General features: G+C 44.8%; 1 protein-coding gene across 1 annotated transcript; it reads right to left on the bottom strand.

The window, feature by feature from the left end:
• Nucleotides 1-6,581: 6,581 nt before the first annotated feature.
• GCM1 (glial cells missing transcription factor 1) lies at nt 6,582-15,129 on the bottom strand (the record flags this gene model as incomplete). The annotated part of the gene is made up of 5 exons (XM_082305494.1): nt 6,582-7,193; nt 10,791-10,919; nt 11,886-11,998; nt 12,957-13,209; nt 15,028-15,129. The coding sequence occupies 5 exons, from the start codon at nt 15,127-15,129 to the stop codon at nt 6,582-6,584; spliced, it is 1,209 nt and encodes a 402-aa protein (XP_082161620.1).
• Between the last annotated feature and the right edge of the window lie 6,776 nt (nt 15,130-21,905).

The following is a 21,905-nucleotide window of genomic DNA, read 5'->3' as shown; positions in this document are numbered from 1 at the left end:
ACTCCTTGCTGCGTCTGAGCACTGCCCAGCGTAATGTTGGAATGCCACCAGCTCGCCTTGCCACCCCCGGTCCCGCAGGTGTCGGGGGAGAGGCCGCAGACATGGGGAGAGCAGCACGCCGTTGCCCCTCCACTCCTCACCTGGCGTTTGGGGCAGGAGAAGGCCCCACCAGCTGGTCCCCTCTGTGTCCTGGTGGGGACGTTCTGCTGGGGGCAAAGGGCTGAGGGACCTGATCCTGCCACAGGCGTTTGCTGTCTCCTCTAGAAGCAAAAAGGAGCTGGATGCTCAGTTGCTGTATGGCTTTGGCCTTTGCTTAACAGTTCCTACCAGGCACAGAAAGCAACGAGCAAAGAGGACACTCTCGCGCTGTGTTTGTGTTATTTATGACTATATTTCTTTAGAAGAGCAAATAGATTGGGCAACCCTCGGTAACAGAAGACTTAAACCATGTCACTGATGATATGATTGCCAAATGATGTGAAGTTTGAATCTTGACATAACTGGTTTTGAGAAATGAAAAACACTCATCTGAGACAAGCGCTCCAAGGCAGTTTTGCTTCCTCAGTTACTAACTGGAAACAGAAGGAATGAGCTCAGAGTGAAAAGATGGCCGAAGACCTTCCTGGCTTGCCCTGTCCTCTGAAGAGACTATCTGTGCCTCAGGAACTACTTGCCACCCAGGAGATCATCTCACATTGCTTACAGAAATCAAAGAGTCCAACAAGGAGAGCAAAGGATGCTTGTGGCATTCAGATTGCTGACGTTGCTGTCTGCAGGGCCACAAAGGCCGTGTCCTGCTGCCGCAGGGTGTTCCTGGTATGTCAGGCCTTTGGGTGACTTTCTGGATGTGCCACACGGTACACAGCTAATTCAAGCAGAAGCCTCTGGAGACTGCAGCTCTCTGGTATGAGAACAGCTATGGCTGATCCTAAATGTTCCCAAAATCACAGAATAGCTGAGGTTTCAGTCCACCTCACTGTCCACTTGGCAAGCCCATACTTCATCAGCTTGTCTGTGAGGATGTTATGGAAGATACTGCTGAAAGCCTGGATAAAGTCAAGATAAAAAACATCCACTGGTCTCCCCTCAGCCACCAAGCCACTCATCTCTTTGTAGAAGGCTATCAGGCTGGCTAAGCACCATTTCACCTTCATAAATCCATGCCGACTGCTCTCAGTCACTTTTTAGTCCTTCATGTGTTTGCAAACAATGACCAGGAGGACTTTCTCCATCACCTTTGCAGATTTCGAGGAGGGACTGGCCAGCCTGTAGTTCCCCAGATCTTCCTTCTTGTTCTCCTTGAAGACAGGAGTGACGTTGCTTTCTTCCAGTCTTCAGGAAACTCTCCCAATCACCATGACCTTTCAAAGGTTACCGAGAGTGGCCTCACAACGAGACCTGCCAGCTCCCTCAGCACTCATGGGTGCATCCCATCAGGGCCCATGGACTTAGGTATGTTGGGTTTGTTTAAGTGCTCCCTAACCTGGTTCTCCTGCGTCGATGGTGAGTCCTCCTTGCTCCAGGAGGTGAGCAATGTTGGTGAAGTTTGCCTTGTGAAAGACAAAAACTCCATAGTGCCTGGGGACTGCAGCAGCTCAGGGAGAAAGGGGCACTGTATTGAATAGTGAATTGAATGTTGAATATTGATATTGAATTGGCCAATTCAATATTGTGCCAGTCTGCACAGTTTGCACAAGAGCCAGGTCCAAACTGCTTAGGGTGTTCAGATGTGCAATGTTAGTATCCTATCCACGCTCTGATTACTGATTGCATCTGTTTTTACTCTGGCACCAGCAGACTTCCTTCATCTTTTCTTAAATGAACTCTGCCACCTTCCCATCCTCCTCTGCCTCCCCTGGGTCCCCACGCCAGTCGCTACGCTGCCACGTAAAGCCTGTTCCTGGCACAGACAGGCCGTATCCCTGCTGAGATCCACCACAGGGGCCACTTCTACATTTTGCTTGCAATAAATTAATACACATTAGATGGTCCCATTCTAACTCCTTGACCATAATTACTTAAAAAGCTCCAAATTACTACATTGAGGGGAAGCGAGCAAAATTTCCAGGAGAACGAGACACACAGATTAGTAAACCTCCCAAAGGCCACGAGGAAAGAAAAGCTTTATACAATTACTTGAAGTGTATCCCCTAAAGCTTCCTCAGCTGGAGTCCTTTCCACCACCAGCAGTTTGACACATTTGTTTCATTTAAAAATACAGAGAATGCATTTAGGACCATATTTTAGAAAATAGTCCATAACCTTGCAGTTTATATAAAACAGTTTATAGCCTCAGTCTGCCAAAGGGCAGGGGCTTTGTACAAGGGGTTGAAAGTGAAAGTGAAAACATCTGGCTGTGCTCAGACCTGCAATTCTTTTCACATGCAAAGGTAGAGGCCGCGGGGAGAGGAAGGCCAGAAGAAACACAGGGTATGTGACCAGGGCTGGAGAGACGTGGGTCAAATCCCTGTTCTGCCTTCTCCTCTCCCCGTTGGTATGACTGATACAGAAGCATTCCCCTTTCTCACAATGATATTCTGAGGATAAATACACTAAAAAATGGAGGTGTCCAGCTGCTGCTTTCTATTATTAAGATAGCTCCTTCTGATTGTATGTCTAGATTTCATCTTTAAATGCTGCATGAGTCAAAAAAAAAAAAACATAAAAGCTGTGTTTCTGTAAGATACAGCCTGGCTAATGTATCATTCTGAGCAACATTGCTGTGGTTCTCTGATGACCTCAGAAGAGCCCTTATATATAAAAATATTTCCTTCGGAGCAAGCACAGGGATTACTCCCAAAGAATTAGCCCTTAAATATTGAGGTCAGTGCTTTCAGAGCTAAGACCTTGGGAAAGCAGCAAGTGTAGACCATCCATGCCATGTAGGGATATTTGTGTAAGCTTTTGGCAGTAGCTACAGCCATCTGAAACACTGATAAGCCAGAACAAAACATTTTGCCTGTGTAATCATCCACATCCTGACTTCCTTGCATCTCTGCTGCCTTCTTAATATCTTACCGCAGCTGTGCCTTGCAGAAAAACATTTTCTGCAGCAGGGAGTAAGGTTACAGAGTTACCTATGGGTGGATCCTTACGTATCAATTGGTGTTTCTTCATGAAGCTACCCTGAATAACCTCTGTGTTCAGTATATTTTCTTAAAACTGCAGAGGGTAACGCATCTAGTGCCATCTTTCACCTCTGATTCTTATCACTGCCCAATTGGGCACAATACCTTACAGATGGTTAAAAGAGGCTTAAAGCAATGACATAGATACCTTTCTTTTCACATATCCCAAATACGTTGCAAAAAGTCATTTTCGCGAAGGTCAGAGCTGGGATTGGTATCTTCATATTTGGAGCCAAACAGGTATAAATTTGGCACTATATTGACCCACCGTGCTGACTGAAGTGGAGGGAGCTGCTGCCAGCACAGAAGTCACTGCAAGAACATCGAAAGGTCAAACTGACCCTGGCAGCTTGTAAATCTGGAAAGCCTTTCTGCATTTAACCTTAGAAAAATCATGAAGTCTGTCTTTCCTCCTTTATAATAAGGAATAACCTGTCTTCCTTGAGCCAGAAATGTGTTCCTCTTGGAAACATACTGGGTGTGATGAACACTGCGTGAACGGGGGCTGGGGATCCTCCCCAAACCGCGGGACAGTGCTGGGTGCACAGGATTACAAGCACAGGAGCTGCAAGAAGGCACGGCCCTGCTACGGCAGGTAGCTGCTGAGTGGAGCTGTGCTCACAGGAGTAGGTTTCGTTTCGGAAACCTTTTCGTTCAGGCTTAAAGGCAAACCAACAAAAAGCTTCCTGCTTCTCAGGCAGGAAGGCAGGTTTGGTAGTAATTGTCCTTTAGGAAACCTGTGAAACTCAGTAACTGGGCGCTACCCATCTTCAAAGACTTAAGAAATAGTTGATCTGCAGGAAAGAAAATCAGACATGAGAAAAAAATGCTAACAGTTGGTATTGGGAGGTGAAGCCATGGATTGGTTGGAACCGTGGGATTGGTTATCAAATTCCCTTTGCTGGAAGTTTTTAAAAACAGAGGAAGGGGTTGGTGGTTGTAAAGGGAACTGATGGTACTTCAGTGCGGGAACAATGTCTGAGGAGCCTCCCAGCCACACATCTGTATGGCACCGTTGCTGAAAGGCGATGCTGGCAGCGGTGCAGCAGAGGGGTAAGGAGTTCGGAGGAGAGGCGAGACGAGACAGAGCAGGATGGCAGCCGGCAGGGTCCATGCCCTGCGCAGTCCCTCCCTGGTGCAACCGGTTTGGCAGTCACAGAGGAATCTCAGCTATGGGACACGCAGCGCGGGGGGACCTCCCTGTCCCTCCTCCTGCAGCCGCCTCCCGAAGCACAAGTGCTTACGGTTCCTATTGATTTCCCCTTTTCTGTCTTAAAGGTGGAGGTTGTTAGGTTGTTATTACCCTTGATCAAAGTTTCCTACTCCGAGTTACTGATCTGAAGAATCATCATAAACCACACACAGTTTGGTATTAGCGTGGGATTAACTCACAGACTAAAAAGTTTGGTGAACTGACCTTCGCATACAACAACAGACTGCCATTTTGTGATCTACATTTAGATTTTTTCCACATAAAACAAATCACCACACATCCCCTGTTTCACAAATTGCCATAAAAATTTTGAAACACTCTATGAATATAATTTGTTCTTGTCTCGTAAATGTCTCTGAACTCCACCCTTCGCAATGAGAGTGGTTTTCCTAGTAGCTAATATATTCCAAAGTCTTTTTAAAAAAGAGGGAATCTAAAAAGATGAAAACAAGAAAAAAAAAAAAAGATGAATGATAAGACTGAACCTTTTGATGGACACAAGATACACCACAGTCTGAGGTACTGTGAAGCTTTTATTGCCACTTGTTTTGTAATACTGTCCTCCCAGACTCATCCCAATAAAAGGTTTATTTCGCCTCGGACTGCAGGGGCATGGCTTGCACCACAGGCATGGCAGGGCATGGTTGGGACCATCGGCTGGGCAGCCTGTGGAGCTGAGGTTCTCTGCCTTCATGGTTAAAGGAACCAGCCATGAAATGTGGCTCCAGACATGACATCCCTCAGATCTTCCTTGCAGAGGTGGCAGCGGGGACGTGTGTCAGTGCCTCCTTCTGCGGGGTGAGGGGTGGCGGCCCCTGAAACCCAGTCCAGAGAGCAGCAGAGGCTAGTCATGCCGGAAAGTCAGGCACATGTGAATCATGGGAAAAGATAAAGGAATCTTTGCCAAAGGTCTCTGAGCTGGCCACTAAATTCAGGCAAGAAAATTCATATTTGGCACTCTACTTTTTTAAACAAATGTAGGGAACTGATAGCTCCTGTTGAAATATAGCTTACGGTAGTGGTCAGAAAAGGGGGTGATGTATGGAAAGGATGCTGAAGGATTTGTTACAGTCTGCAATGAAAGAAATGAAAAGTGGCTGGAAAAAACAGCAATGCACCTTGAATATATCCGTGTATGAAACTGGGTTCAGCCCTGCAGAGAAGGACTTAGGGATACTGGTGAATGAAAAATTGAACATGAGCTGGCAATGTGCACTTGCAGCCCAGAAAGTCCATTGAATCCTGCGCTGCATCAAAAGAAGCGTGGCCAGCAGGTCGAGGGAGGTGATTTTGCCCCTCTACTCTGCTCTGGTGAGACCCCACCTGCAGTACTGCATCCAGCTCTGGGGTCCTCAGCACAGGAAAGACGTGGACCTATTGGAGCGAGTCCAGAGGAGGGCCACAAAAATGACCAGAGGGATGGAACAGGTCTCCTCTGAAGAAAGGCTGAGAGAGTTGGGGTTGTTCAGCCTGGAGAAGAGCAGGTTTTGGGAAGATCTTATTGCAGTCTTTCAGTATATGAAAGGGGCATATAAGAAAGGCAGAGAAACATTTTTTATGAAGGCCTATAGTGATGGGACAAGGGGCACCAGTTTTAAACTGAAAGAGGGTAGGTTTAAATTACTTAAGGAGGAATTTTTAGGTTGCCCCAAGAACCTGTGGATGCCCCATCCCTGGAAGTGTTCAAGGCCAGGTTGGATTGGGCTCTGAGTGACCTGATCTAGTGAAGGGTGTCCCTGCTCATGGCAGGGGGGTTGGACTAGATGGGCTTTGAAGATCCCTTCCAATCCAAACCATTCTGTGATGATTCTATACAATACGTTTGCAGGGCTGGTGCAGTGGAGGGACTTAGATCACCGCCTGAAGAAGCTGGAAGAGTGCAGAGTGTCGCACATGACAGTTGTGGTCCTTGAGGTCATCCATCTGCACCTTCCACAGTCCCACAGGCTTGAACAAACTGAGTATCAAGGGGGATTGAAATGCTACCAAACCAGAATGGCAGCGAGGTAGTCTGTAAGAAGAGCTGATACCTTTTATTAGATCAATGAAATAGTGGGAGAAAATATAACAGTTAAAAAAAAACCAAAGACAAGTCTTCAGGTATGAAAGCCCCTCCTGAGGCCTGCAAGAGGAGCTAAAGAGGGAATTGACATGGTAGCACTTTGACATCCGCGTTGCAACAGGGATGGAGAATTAAGCCCATTGCCAGAGGAGGGGGGAGAGAGGACATTTAAACCCGGTCATCGTAAGGGGTACAAATTAAAAAACATGTCGTCGTTGCAGTGGTTGAGACCCATACGTCGCCCTCCCTCGTCCCTGTCTCCTTTGCTCCCCCTCAGAGGCGCCAAGAGCTGGCGGTGGTGGTGTGCCCCGCTCGCCGTGGGGCAGGGGCCTCCCTGAGGCGCAGGGTAGGGCGGCGGAGGGAGGCAGCTGCCGCCGTAGGCCAGCGGGGATTTCTCCTCGCGGGACTCATCCCCCAAAGGGCCAGCTTTAGGCCTGAAGGGGTCATGGCCGCCCTTTGTCACGGGCAGGACGTGCTGGGTGCCGCGGTGCTGGGGGGAAGGGGCTGCGCAGGGCAGGTCGGCCGCGGGGACAGCAGGGCCGCTGCAAGGCCTCCCGGCGCTGGGGGTCCTCCCGAGGGCCCGGCTCCTGCTCCAGGTCGGCGCCTCTCCAGAGCCCCCGTCCTCCCCAGCTGCCCTTGGGTATGGCGGCTGCCCAGGGCAGCTGCCCAGCGTTGGCTCCCGGGAACTTTTGCTTAAATGTCCCCCGAAATTAGCGGGTAGCATGTAAGCGTCCGGCTTGGAAAGAAGCAAAGGCAAAGCCTCCTGCGTCGGCATTGCACCTGTCAGAGACTTGGGAAAGCAAGGCATGGTTTAGTAAAACAAGGTGTAGTCTAGCAGCAAGAAATAAAAAACATCCTGGATGAGATCCTCACAAATGCATTCAATTAATACAGGTAACAAAGCAGACGCCGTAGAAGAGCCTCCTTGTAGGGTAGTGCCAGTGGGCTTTAGGGGCAAACCAAACGGGGCTCCCAGATCACAGGTCTGGGTTTGTTTCACCAGTGTTTGCCCAAAGCCTGTTTTACATTAAAAGAATTGTTAGACCTCGCATTCACAGCCCTGGGGTCTGCTGCCAACATATACTGAAGAAGCACCTCAAAATGAAATTATGCTAATATATTTGACACCACAGAATTTATTTTTTTTCCATGGAGTTTGGAAAAGCTAAGTATGATTTTTTTAAAACTGATTGTTTTGAAGTGGTCTTTTCACTACAATAATATTATGCTTCAGCTTTTCAAGACTCTACTTCTATTTCTAACTGATAAATTTTCCTATCTTTAAATTTTTTTACCCCACAAATAGAAATTTCATTCAGGGAGGGAGCAGCACACAAGAATTATTCTTCTGGGTCTTTTGTTCTGGATATTTCACAACTTCTTTAATTGCCCTAATTATTGGATTATAATTCCTTTCAGAACACTCATTCTGTGCTATCATTTCTGATGAGTACTTACAGGTCTCTCTTTGTAATTCTGCTTTTGCATCCATTTAATTATAGTGATTTTACTGACTGCCAGAGTAGCAAAGCTCCTTTCAGCTGTTCTCCACTCACCATGAGAAGAAATTCCAACAACCTGATGTAGGACCCAGCCCACCTTCAGCCAAAGGCCCGCTGATGCCATAGAGAAAACGTTCTGTGTATCACTTGCTCTGTTTTGGGCTCATACATTTTTCTAAATGTATGACCTCCTCCCTGGTCTCTTGTGGGCACATTAAAATCAAATCTTTTCAGAAGACTTTTTGCAGACTCAGTGACACAGGTTCTGCGTGTCAAATCAGACTCAGTTTTATCACAGCCGGTCTTGGCAGAACACGAATATGATGGGTTATTCCCAAGAAAAACCTGCCAGAGAGCCATGAACTGGAAAGCCAGCTGAAGGTAAATGGTATCACTCTGACGGCACAAAGTCAGACCAGCTGGAGAGCAGGCTCTACGATTAGGTATTTATGATATCTTTGGTCTGTTCCTAGCCCCACACAATTCAACATGAAAACACCAGGAAGATGCTGTAGGCAGGGAAGGACGAAGACATGTCTAGAGGGAACTTGACCTCAGTAAGACCAGTAGGCTCAGGTATAAAAGAAAAAAAGCCACATGGCTCAGTAACATTTCCTAAGTGAGGACTATTTTAGTGTTCATGGGGACAGAATTAAACCAGTGATACGAAAATCATTGTTGCTGTATTTGTTACAGATTTACACAGTGGCTCAGCTGCTTTTTCTTATGCTCGTGTTCCCAGGCGCTTGTGTCAAGAGGCCACCACCAGTCCGTCCTGTACTCTCTGACCCTCCCATCCCAAGTCAGCGGGTATCCATGAGAGTCACTCCTGAGCTCTGGCTTATAGGGTCTTCCTGAGTATTTCCAGTAGAAATAGCTGCAGCTCCTACATTCATATTCCATTCAAATGGATTTAACTTCCTCTGTTCACTCTTTTAATATACTTCTTGGGGTCTTGAATCCCCCTGCTTCCCCATGCCATCCTTTTAAGAAGCCCGTCTCCACCCAGCCCAATTATCGCTTTTGTCTGTAGCTGAAGGGGCACTGATTTCTATCCTGAACACCAGGCTGGGGAGGATGCACCACCTCTAGCACATCAAAAGACAAACTGTGTGTGAAGACCAGTGGCGTACTGTTGCATTTAACACAGCCTTTGCAAGGAAGGTCACTGCTGACAGCCTCACTCCTCTACCTGGTTCCCTCCATCAGGCAGGTGGCAATTCATGGGGTCTCTGTAAATGCTTTCACAAGTGTTTCCACGCCCAGCAGAGCTGATGTTTTAACATCAGTGCTTCTGTAAGTCTTTCACAGCACTCTTCTGCCTTCAAAGCCCTCCTGGAAACCCAGGGAGCAAGGGGGGCACACCAGACAGAGGTGAGGCACCTTCCCCTTATCAACCCTGGCAAACCCTGGCGGGGGGCGAGCAGAGGTGGAGGGTGCCTTCACTTTTCTGCAGCACCTCCTCCATGTCAGCGGAGGACCTCAGGACACACGTCGATGTGGAGAAAACACGACTCTGTCTTGGCTGTCTCTCCAAGGGTGGGGCAGTGCATCCTGCACCTGAGGGTGCCCTCACAGCCCTTGAGGGTCTGCAGGTGGCCGAATCCTGCTCAGGGGCAGCTGCCCTGCAGGAGATCATCTCTCTCCCTGATGGGCATTGAGTCTGTGAATAAAATAATCCAGGCCTGCTACTGAAGTAAGTGGGTTTTCTTAAGTAAAGGTTGGGGGACTGGAGGAAGGAGTAAGGATTTCTGGATTTGCCTTGTTAATGACAAGTTTGTTTTGTCAAGATATCATACACAGTATATAATACACATATCATATAGGTAATGTTATATACTGTATTCTATAGTAAAATAGTATACAGTGCGTGTATGTGTACACACATACACGAATCTTCCTCCTGAGTTCAGTTATTGCCAAAAGTATTTCCCAGTTTTCAAGTGTTCATTTGTTACAATTTTCTCATGGGGTGGTGCAATCAATACTGTAAGTTAAATCCAATTAAAACTTTATAATATTCTCCTTCAGTGTCAATACTGATTAGACTAAATATCTAATTACTTTATTCCCAGATTTCTTTGTAAATGATTTAACTTCTGGAGCAGCACTAACAAAGAACCTGTAGGAAATTTTTCTGAAGGCAACTCTTGCATTTAAAAAGGAAAAGAGCTGGGGCTCTGAAGCTATGTCCATGCTGCTAAATAAAATGAGGCCAAGGACTGTTGTTGGTAACAGGGACCAAAAGGCATGGCCTGGCAGTGTCCACATTACATCCTGGCCTTGGGCGACCTCTGGACCTGAAGTGAAATGATGCAAGGGCTGTGTTGCAGCCCATCAAGGGCTATTTTTCACAGCATCAGTTTGAGATTATTACTGCCTGTGGCTTGTAGCATGATGGCATGTCGGGGCACAGGTAGGTTCAAAGCCAGCTGTGAACAGTGAAGGGACCCAAACCTGATGCAACCTTGTTCAAAATCCTTCCAGGGAATGGCCCCTGGCACATGCTGTCCTCCTGACTCGTGCCAGGGCATTTTGTCTGTGAGCACGAGTTAGCACTGGCCAAATCCACAGCAGGGACCATGCGAATAGTGATGCAACTGAGCCTGCCCTCCAGCCCTGCTTCGCTTACCAGTATAGATGTAATCCCCTGCTGCCACCAGGCCAAAGAGGCTCCACACAGGGGGTGCTGGCAGGGGATGACAGTGCTGAGCAGAGCAGGATGCTCAGGACAGCCCTGCTCCTTCTTGGCCTGATCACAGGGAGGCAGAATGCAGAGATGTAAAGCCTGCTCCCACCCAGACCCAAAGCCCAGATAGCCTCCACCGTGCCTTGAACCGTGGATCGCTGACCCCACAATTTTCTTGATCGATAGTAAGAGTTACCTCAATCTCCCGTATTCTTTTTGATCTTGGAGAAGATGGAGAAAAAGCTGTCTGTGCTTTTTGGATTGATCTTCTTGCTTCTGCTTCTAGTTTTGTTTCTGGACGTGGATGGTCATGAGCTCCTTTGGACTTTAGAAAGGAATTATGTTAAAGTTTAAACAACCGTTATTAATCTTAAGGGAGCAGAATTTGTAGCACAGGACAAAAACACACATATGGCCTGATTTGATGCTTTGTATTTAATAAGCTCAAGTAAAAAACATATCTCAGATGACGTGTGATGGGCTAGAAATTCTCCGAAATCATAAAACCAGTGCACCACATTTATGTGCAGAAGAGACTCCCCACACCAGAGCCCCAGTTGAAGCCACGAGGTCTTCTGCAGCCTGGCTAGTGTCCCTGCAGTCATTTGCATTCTTCTCACACTTTAGATATGTTTATCAGAACATTAATTTCCATTAGGTTCCACAGAGAATTAATTTTATTTAACCTGCACATAAGTGAAAGACTGGAAAACAGGATCCAGTTCAGTGGTTATGGTACTAAACTAGGACTACAGCTTCCAGAAATAGTGCCCGTTATTTAAACATTTGCATACACTGTTTTCTGGCTATAAGTTACATATAAAGCACAGATGGCATTTTTCATAGACGGTCCCTTGGTACAGCCATTTCCTGCTCTGAGATAGCCTCATGCTTATGCATGGTGCCTTGGAGAAGAGGTTGAGATAACATGGCATTTCTGACTTTTTGGGGATTCATTGGTTCCTATGTAGCTGAGGCAAAGTGCTTCAAAATCAACAGGTTTTCATGGAGGCCTAAAGGAAAAATATAATATGCTGTAAAATCAGAGTAGCGTAGGCTAATGTAGGCTGGAAGGGACGTCTGGAGGTCTAGCTCAGGCAGGACTAACTTCAGAGTTAGATCAGGTTGCTTAGGACCTTGTCCACTCATTGTGAAAATTTTTCTCCTTACAGTCATTTGACCTTCTCATATTCAATGACCCTTATTTGTTGGAACAAAAAATGTCCTTAATCAATCTTGAAAAACAGTCTGTAAAATTAACTTGCATGATGTAAGGTAATTTTATACCAACCTGAAAAAATATGAATTGGCCTTCATGCCTCCAGAAGTTGGTAACTGGGTAACCACCATGGCCTCGGCAGGAAAGGAGCCGCAGGGGTCCATTGCAGTTTGGACAGCATTTCCCTGGAGCAAAGACGGTGGGAAATATTTTCTATACAACACCGATCAGATGAATCCCGTGAGATACAATGGTTCATTGGTGGTGGAGTGCCACTTCTGGTTTGCGGCTCCGAAACCACACTGACAAAAACTATGCAAAAAACTTTCACATGTAAGCAAAAATCAATACAAGCAAACTAATCATTGCCTTTATTCTGTTCCATTATTAAATATTACAGGCAAAAATATTTCTACTATAGATTTATTATCATTTTATCATTTATTATTATGGTCAGTTTCAGTTGTTTTCAGCTTAGCAGTGTGTGGAATGTCATATGTGTTCTTGTCTCATTTTTCTAGAGGACACCATTCTGACCTCAGTGACTGCTTGACTAATACCTTTCTTCAGCCAAAATGTTCATCAGATCCAGAAATCAGTATGTGCTAGCTCTACTGAGCAAGCAACAATTGTTTGGAATGGTTTCGTTAAAAATGTGTGTGCAGCTCATGTTCTCTATTTGCATTGTCTTGCTCTGGCGACATGACTATGAGGCCTATTTTCCAGTCATCATAGTTTATGAGCAACTTCTTCCCTGCAAGACTTGCCTTCTGAGTTACTCTTGGGCCCGTGCAATAACGAAGCCAACAGTCAGGTCAGAAGGAGCAGCACAGCAAGAAGCTGCCTGCACTGCACAGCTTTCGCAGTAGCCTCACTTGTGGGCCTGAGAAGGCTGGGAATCAATCTCTAACCATCAGAAATAGAGATTAAATAGGAAAAAAAAAAAAAGAAAACAAACAAACAACTCCTCCCCCAACAGTAAGAAATGTAAAATGCATTGTTCCAAAATCAAGACTTCCATTTGAATATAAGGAATGGCAGCGGGAAGGTTGGATAATCCAAAGCTTATCCTCTACTTTGATTTCTCTTATGTTGTGTTCACTTATGAACGGCCATAAAATGGACAGCCATGTTCATACTTACGCTGTTGTTTTTGCCTAGCTTTATCACATATGGCTGGTCTTAGGTAGATCTTCCTCCCATCCAAGGTTGAGCAGTCGTTGCCGCAGACCACCACCCCGAGGCAGGACTTTTTTAAGATGCGAGAGTTGTGGTTGTTGGTGTTTCTCATTGCCCAGCTGCTGTGGTGCCTCTGAGCATTTTTATCCTCTGAGCTATAGATATGTTTTACGTAGGAGTCTGGCCATTCTTGAAACCAGTCTATCTGTCTTACGTCCTGGGGAGAGACAAAAACAAGCCACGCTTTAGGCTGGGGAAGAGTTGAGCTTATGCATGAGCCCAGCAGACCTGGTCATCTGCTGGATGTCCTCTAGACTGGGTGACTCCAGCACCACGGCAGGTGATGCTGGTTGGCAGGAGGGAGCAGTGGAGAGAAGGCAGAAAAACCACAGCTCCCCGTGGTTCCCAGCGAGCCCCAAAGCATGAGGAAAGCCTGGCCAGGAGGTTGCTCTCACTCACCCATGGGTCCAGCTCACTGCAGGACCTCCCTGGGAGAGGAAGGTGGGACGCCTGACATAAAATAGCAGATACTTTCCTCGCAGGCAGCAGTCACCGCCTGACTAACTTCTGTTAGCTTTCATGGCAGAGATCCTGCTTTGCCTTTCAGGCTGTTCACGGCAGCGTTACACTGAATCATTTGGCTTATTTTGGCTCAATTCGCTGGAAAAAGGGCAAATACCAAATCAGACTGAGACTATGGGCCCATTTGTAGGTCTTTAGATCTGGACTTTGGTTCATTTTGGCCTAAGTGCCATGAAAGACTTCCATGGTGATTTTTCTGAAGTCCAAAACAAATAACATCTTGGTCAGTTTTGTTGTTTTTTTTTTCTCGCTGCTGTGGACTAAGCAAAAAAAGCCCCAAAGGCAACACCGTAAGGAGAAAGAAAAATAAAACTCAATGAAAGAAAAGACAAAGGACCAACCACACATCACTTCAGTGGGTACAGTTAACACAGTAAAATGCATTAAGCTGTAAAGCACCTAACACAGCCGCTGGTGGTTTTGAGGGAAAAGGTCATTGTAGGGGTACAAAAACTTAGTAGGAATTTCCTTGAAATTGCTGATCCCAACCACCGAGAGCCATTACAGCAGCAGGAACATCAACTGAGAAGAGAAAAACTCTTGTGCTCCCCCAGGAGCCATCAGACAGGAGAGGGAAGGGTGTGGAGGGAGCCTCCAGGCTGAAATGCAGGTGAAGGTGACCTTGGGGTGGAGGGCAGGGAAGGAGGCAGCCTGGGACATGGAGGCTTTGGGTGAACAGCAGTGACATAGCAGGGAAGAGACTGGGATCAGATAAGACGACAGGGTTGGGAGGTGGAAGGCAGAGCTGGATGGTGAAGGACCCCAGCAGGAGGAATCTGGCACAAATAGGCTAAGGTGAGGGACAGGGAGATGACATTGGGGTGCGGGGTGCTGTGGGCTTCCAGTGGAGGGCATGAATGGGATTTTTAGATAAGAGGACTAGAAAAGGACTGAGGGAGGGAAAGATCACTATTCTGCCTCTCAGCAAATCTCTGCCCACATGAAACAAGCTCTTCCTAGGTGCTCACAAAAGGAGTGTTGCCTCTGTGCGGAAAGCCAGCCCGCTTGCCTGGAGCCCAGTCTGCAGCGAGGCTGAGCACCCGGAGTTGCAAGGCAGTGGTGGGTGTTGTGCTCACTTCTCATAACGCACAACCCAGGGCAAAAAGCAAGTCCTGGACATCTCTAATTGAGCAGCCACAGCAGGAGATAATTTTGTCCCCTGCTTTCTCTGCACCTTATCCACCAGTGAACTAGAAAGGCAGCGCATCTGCAGTATCACTATTTTTCATATATCAGCAGCTCTTTCAGTAATATGTTTGAGGAAAAATGCATGGGAACTTCAATATTTTGCTCAAAATTTTCTAGCTTTTCAGCAGAACACTGTCCCATAAGTCAAAGTGGCAAAGAGAATAAAGGCAATGAGGCATAGATGACTGAGAGAGCATTTAAGATCAGCGGTGAAGTGGAGAAGACTGGTCAGAACTGGATAAATTCCTAAGACACAGACACATACCTGGGGAAGTTTGATGTCATTGATATCCCAACTTGTTATTTCTCCGTGGCGGGAAGCGGAGTCCTCCTGCTCCATAACAACATCATCTGCACCTTTCAGCATTTTTGAATTCCTTCCCAAAGTTAGCAAGAAAGTTTCTCCTGGCTGCTTTTGAAGTCGACTGGCTGTCAGCACTCTCGAGCAGTTTACAACCAGGAAGCTGTTTCCTGAAGCTAAATGATAGAGAGGCTGCTCATTAAAGATAAAAATCAGTGTTCCTCTGCCAGAAAAACTTGTTCCATTAAAAGTTTTGCAAGCCAGCAATGCAGTGGAAAATATAGCTTAGAGATAGCCTGTGATGTTACAGAGGCATCGCTAACCACATGCAAATCATGCCTTTATCATCTGTTTTGTTTCGCTCAGTCTCCTCTCATACCAAGTTTATTGTCATGTAACTCTGCTCGCAGGCTCTTTGTACATCTGATCCGCCTCTGGCTCAATATCGCCAGAGCCAAACTGATTGAACAGCTCAGCGGCTACTAAGGGCTCTTTGAGTCGCTGCGTACCCATTAGATACTTCACACGCTGCACATGACAAAGGTGAGCAAAAAGAGGGGACGGCTACACCATTTCATGTGTTGTTGGCATCTCTGAGACCTTACCAATTGCATGAGGCAAATGTAGAAAGGGAGGCTGGGCTACCTGCATTTTCCTATCTTTCTCAACAGCAGACTGAAGTAAAAAAGCCCACCCAGGTATGTTTGTTAAAATCAACAGTTTTTGCCTGAAATCTTGTAAAGCAGGCGGTTGCCCTGCTCCGAATTTCAGTACCAGCCGAGCTTAATACCGTATCCTCAGGGATCCCATGCATGAAAAAGTTTTGTGGTTTGTTTCCTTTGGCAAGGAGAGAAAAGGGGAATCAGAAAATGAACAGGCAGGTTTTCTCTTTCTTGAAACTGGGAAAGCTTCAATGGTCTCAGGAAGGTCACTATAATTTATGCCAATTAAGGACTTGTTAAAGACTACTGAGTAGTGGGAGAAGTAACATCTACTTGATGCAATTCTATTTCATAGACTTTATTAAACATAATTTATTTTATTGTTATTTCTGGCTCTGCATATGCATGGCCCTTGGAAAGTGACTTAGCCCTCATGTCCTTAGTTTACCCATTTATGAACTACTCATGATCTTAATTTCTCATGTTATATTATCACCTCTAAAGCAAGAGTTTACAGATATTTGCAGAGCACTTGAGACATTTGGCTGTACAGTGCTCTGGCAGCATAGTCAGAGCCCCACTGCCCCACTTTGTGGCTTGGGCTGTGGCGGTGGGGGAGAAAGGAGGCTATGGCAGAGCATCCCCCATGGAACAAGACCCCACAGAGGGGTGCCTGCTAGTCAGCACCAGGGCGCTCAGGAGTTCGAACTGAGGCTGGTTCTTGGAGGGCAACTAACCCATCTCGGGTTCAAATGAGATGTTAGACCAGAGGAGAAGGGAACATCACTGCTCAGAAATACGAACAGCTGTAAGAAACATCAGGTCTTCCTATATTTTCATATCGCGCTACAATAAAGATGGAGATAGTAAAGTCAGGACAAACAAAATATGAGCTGCATTGGAAAACTGAGTTGAATTTACTGAACAAACAACCCCTGACTATTGTGTGCTCTAAAACATGAAATGATTTTTTTTATATAATTCAAAATGATAATTTCATTGCTTTTAAAATTACTTTTCAAGATCAGATGGCTTAGAAATTGATTTTTAATTTTGTTCTTATTAGAGAAAATGGAATAGTTCTTTTTTTGTTATATTAATAGAGATAAAACAATAATTAAATACTACTTTAAAGATTAATGAAAGACACAGGTAATTTCATAATAATACTCACAAAAAATGAAGTTACAGAGAATCATATATATTTAGCTACTTGCAGGCAAAGGCTGAAATTGTAGCAAAAACTTTGAGCGATAATTACAGAATGCTGTGGCATATTAAATTTCTGATTGTCATTTGTATAGCTTTAACTATTAATAAAAAGTACAGCAGCTTGTAAGGTCTGAAATATTTTTTTTCTTTCTTTTTCCTCTCCTCTCCTCTCCTCTCCTCTCCTCTCCTCTCCTCTCCTCTCCTCTCCTCTCCTCTCCTCTCCTCTCCTCTCCTCCCTTCCCTTCCCTTCCCTTCCCTTCCCTTCCCTTCCCTTCCCTTCCCTTCCCTTCCCTTCCCTTCCCTTCCCTTCCCTTCCCTTCCCTTCCCTTCCCTTCCCTTCCCTTCCCTTCCCTTCCCCAGAACAAACTGTTTTGCTCCTTTTCAATAAAAAGTGAAAATTTAGATGTCAACACTAAATTATTTTGATTTGGAAAGATACATGTGATAAAAATAGGAATTATTATATTAAGAAGGAATGATGTAAGTAGCACCTCTGTTTGGCATTGGAATGTGGTGCAATTCGTTGTGCTTGAAAAACAGTGAAAGTAACCTAGTTCTTCTCCTGCCCTGCGGTTTATTTTTCTTTTCTTATTCCTTGTAAATGCTCTTTGATACAGAAGGTAAACAGCAGGGTGTAGCAAGGTTCTGATTTTGGTCCAGTGTTTAATGTGTCTGTTGATGATCTGGAAGTGAAGAAAACAGAAAGGGAAAGAAAAATGCACAGATTACAAAAATATATCTGAATTAATCCTTTAGAAGAACTTACTTATATTTCACCCTGACAAAATAATTCATGTTTAGAAGGGTAATATTGCAAGTATTTATTTCTCTTACAGAACTGCTCTCAATTAACTCATGGAAGTGACCGAGGGATCCACACAGGCAGTTCCACGAACACCAAGTGTCAGACGAAAAGCCACCAGGCTGTTGGAATACAGAAAGACTGCAGTGAAGAGCCATACAATAAACTATGGTACTACCAATTCACAGATCATCATTGATTTTTCACTTAGGATACTGTGCAAAAAGACCAGACCTTTCCAAAAGAGAAAGGGCTCAGGGCATAGGAAATCCATAAAAGCTGGGATTGCTCACTGTAGAAAAGAGCCATATAAGCAAGGGCACTATAAAAATGACCTAAAACACAGAAGGCTGTAGAGGAAGCAGGGGGTGCTTCTTGTTATTTGACTGCCCAAGAGTTCAGGGGCACAGAATGAAAACAACTGGCAAATTCAAAAGTGAGGCAAAGAAATGCATTTTTCATTCACTATGTAATTAGTATCAGTTGGTCTAATGAAAGCTATTTCGTCTCCCTGCAAGCCTTGCCCCACTTATTTCTTTAGACCCTTGTGCTATAACATTACTACTAGTATTGCTGTAGCATGTCATGAAGGTTGAGCACTAGGCAAGACTGAAAAGAGATCAAAAACACAGGAAAAAAATAATATTTGAAGAAATCCTATTTAATACTTTTGTCTGTGTGACATCTGAAATATGTTAGAATATGTTTAGAAAGATATATTAAGCCTCATATTTTATGATTTATGGCAATTTTTAACTAGCAAGGATTAGGAAAGTTTCTATTTTCCTTAGAAGTACTTGATGTTGACCACTGTTAGGAAAAGGATTATGGATTTTTAAAAGAGATTATGTGTTGCCAATTTACATAAACCTACAGGTTAAATTAATTCAATATAATCTGCAAGATCTTATTTGGAAGGGCAGTCTTTCAGACCATAACGGCAGATGGATGTCAGGAGTTCTTCAGCTGTCATCTACGACAAGAGATAAAGGGCTGGAAAAAGCCCTGGAGCCCTAAAAACCTTGTGTTCAGGCTCATGGTCTGGAGAAGGCTGTGCAACCCTGCAGAGCAGTGCCTGGGGAAAGCAGCTGCCTTGCTGCAGAGGTTGCCCGCCGCTGCCTTTGGTTCAGGTGCCAGGCTCTGCCGAAGGACGGTCGCTGGCGGCAGGAACGCGTGGATGTAGGCTATTACAGAGACAGGCTATTACAGAGGTCACAAGATCAGGCTCCTTTCTTGTACTGTTTTACTGCCACACGAAGAAGGTGCTTTTGTCAGTGCTCCCATCAGTCTTCCCTTTTCTCTCTTTGGTGTCATCTTTCAGCGATGACAGCCTTTAACTGACCTCAGGTGCAGTCGGTGGCACTTTACATGGGCTGAGTTACCTGTCCTGCCAACAGTGTGTGTTTCACTACCTTCCATGGCTGCCTTTGTGCCTTGCCTTCAAGTGCATGATTTTCCCTGCAGGTACAGCCTGACACTGGAAGGTTCTTCCCACTGCTCTGGTGGGAGGTCTCCTGCCTCTCTGCCACTGCGGGCGTTGGCCTTGGCACGCCTCTCGTCCTTCTCCAGTCCCCCTTTTATAACTGCGGAGTTTCATGGTGCTGCACCACAGGTACTAAAGAACATGCATATTTGGATGGCAACATAAAATTTTTTACGATGAGGATGGTGACACACTGGAAGAGGTTGCCCAGAGAGGTGGCAGATGCCTCATCTCTGTAAACATTCAAGGCCAGGCTGGATGGGGCTCTGAGCAACCTGATCTGGTTGTAGATGTCCCTGCTCATTGCAGGGGGGTTGGACAAGATGACCTTTAAAGGTCCCTTCCAACCCAAACTATTCTATGATTCTATGATGCTATGATTCTATACCAAGGTGCTACTGATAATCCTTGTGGAATTTTTCATCGGATTGGCCTGACAATTTTTTTCTTTTTTCGAATACATTCTATAGACTTAAAAATAACAATTTTATCTTCCAGTTCAGCCTTGCTATTTAATCAACTGTGGCAGCAAGGTGAAGTAATATGATTAAACTCCCAGACGTGGAGCATAAACTCACTACAAATAGACATGTAATTTGGAATGAGAAGACAGTTTCGGCCTGTGCAAAAGTGCACTGGGGACGCTGCTCATTTTCCGGAGACAAGCTTTCGTTCCCAGATGGCCCTGATGTATTCTCAAGTTGGCTGCCTCTACAGTCAACATCATTTGAAATGCTTGTGCTGTTTTCACCGTTCAGTATCCAAAAGTGAAAGCTTCTCCCCTGTGGTCTGGCTCTTTGAAAGAAAGATGGATGCATTTTGAAATGGAAGCATTTTGAAATCCTTGGTTGGTTTTGTTTGTCCTTTGTTTCTCCTTAATTCTTTACTTGAAACTGGTCTTGTTAATGCCCTTGATATCAGAACAGGCTGATGATCTCATAGTTTTATTCAATTGCCATATTTCTGAATTCCAGACTGCTCTGAATAAGAAGTCAGTTGTAGGTAAGGTAGTAGTTCTAGCAGTTCTAGCTTTGCTGCTTCAGTCACATTCATTTAACACTTTTTTTTTTTTTTTTTTAAATTTAAAAGCTTAATTTCCCATCCCTGTCCAGACATCCTCTTTGTAGAAGTGCTGTCTGAAATGACATATTCTGCAGGGTTCTCTGATGGTCACATCATATAAAACAGACACATCTACAGCATAGATTATAAACCAGACAGATTAGCCCAGAATTCACCTCAGAGCTCAAACACTGATGAATGTCTTGGGCTGCTTTTTGTCAGACTACAAATATGTTGTTTGCGTCACTCTTGCCCTCATGGGGTTAGGTCACTACTAGGTACAGACTCTCGGGCTGGCTTTGTCAGACCACTTAGGAGGTACTGGGTATTGTCTGTCTGTAGTGCACAGAACAGAGATGCACACACAGACCACCTTAGTAAGTGGACATTAAAATTCTGCTGATGGGATGGTAATTTCTTGAACTGCTCTAACTCAAGAGCTTGCAATCATCTCGTTTTTTCTGCTGTGTCAATTGAATGATACTTCAGTCGGTTGCAATATTCTTGTTTTTTATTTTCTATTTACTTCGCTGGCTCTTTCCAGCAGACGGATGTAGTTGTAAGCATGATTTGCCAAAGGGCCTGCCACATGAACTTCATGCCCACACACTTCTATCACATATAGTAAATACCTCTGTCAGTCCTCTCAATCCCTCTTCTTGAGGAAACTGATATTTGCCCACTTGTGGGTTAGCTCCCAAGCAGCTTTCTCAGCTGATAGCCTGGTAGTTCTATGACTTACTATTGAACAAGATAGTATGAATAACTTACTAAGACTTTTTTTTGTCCCCATGGGAGCGTTTTAGCACTGAATGCTAGGAATGTATCCTTCTCTGCCACATGGAGAACATAGCTCCAATTGAAAAGTTTGGGGCCTGAGCAATTTTTAATCACCTGTTTGGGGTGCTTGAGTATATGCAAATATATGTTTCACTTCATTTCTCAGTAGCTCTTTATTAAAGCTGTGAGCTCTAATGCTTTGGCAGTGAAGTCTAGCTTTCTATTCACTTTATTGATCTTTCTAATTTTTTCTCTTAACATATCAGACCCCCTGCAAAGCATGTGATGTTCTAGACATCCTATTTACTTCCTGGGGTAAAATTCATGGCAGCTAGTCCACAAATCCAAAACCATCATGGTAATATCATAACAGCATTAATATTGGGATGCTGTAGTGGACTCAGGTCTGGATAAAATTTTGGTATGACTTGTGCATCTTGCTGACTGTATAAACTATCTTTCCTGTTCTTTTCACTAAGATCATGAATTCACATGCTTTAGTTGAAATCACTAGCTTCTATGAATTACGTAAATTTTTAGTTGGAATGCTTTTTATGGGTCTTATGCTTAAAAATTACCATATCTTAGTGTCAGTATTATGATGTTATCTAAAAATGGCTTTAGTTTATGGCCATTCTTTCTTATTTTGCTAGTCTTCATAGCTTAGTGCATTCACTTATGTTGTCTCTTGATCTGACATTCAATTTCTCATCTTGTCTTTGCATCTGGTGCAAGTACATTTAATTTTGTTGTTCTGCCTGGCATGAACATCACATGCATGCAAAATCTCATCTCATGGATTGACACTTATGGAACGTGGTGCTTTTCTCTTGCAATTCTG

This window comes from Platalea leucorodia (genome assembly GCF_965183815.1).
Source record: "Platalea leucorodia genome assembly, chromosome: 3".
Taxonomy (NCBI): domain Eukaryota; kingdom Metazoa; phylum Chordata; class Aves; order Pelecaniformes; family Threskiornithidae; genus Platalea; species Platalea leucorodia.
Note: the sequence above shows the minus strand (reverse complement) of the source record. Positions and strands in the feature narration are given on the sequence as shown.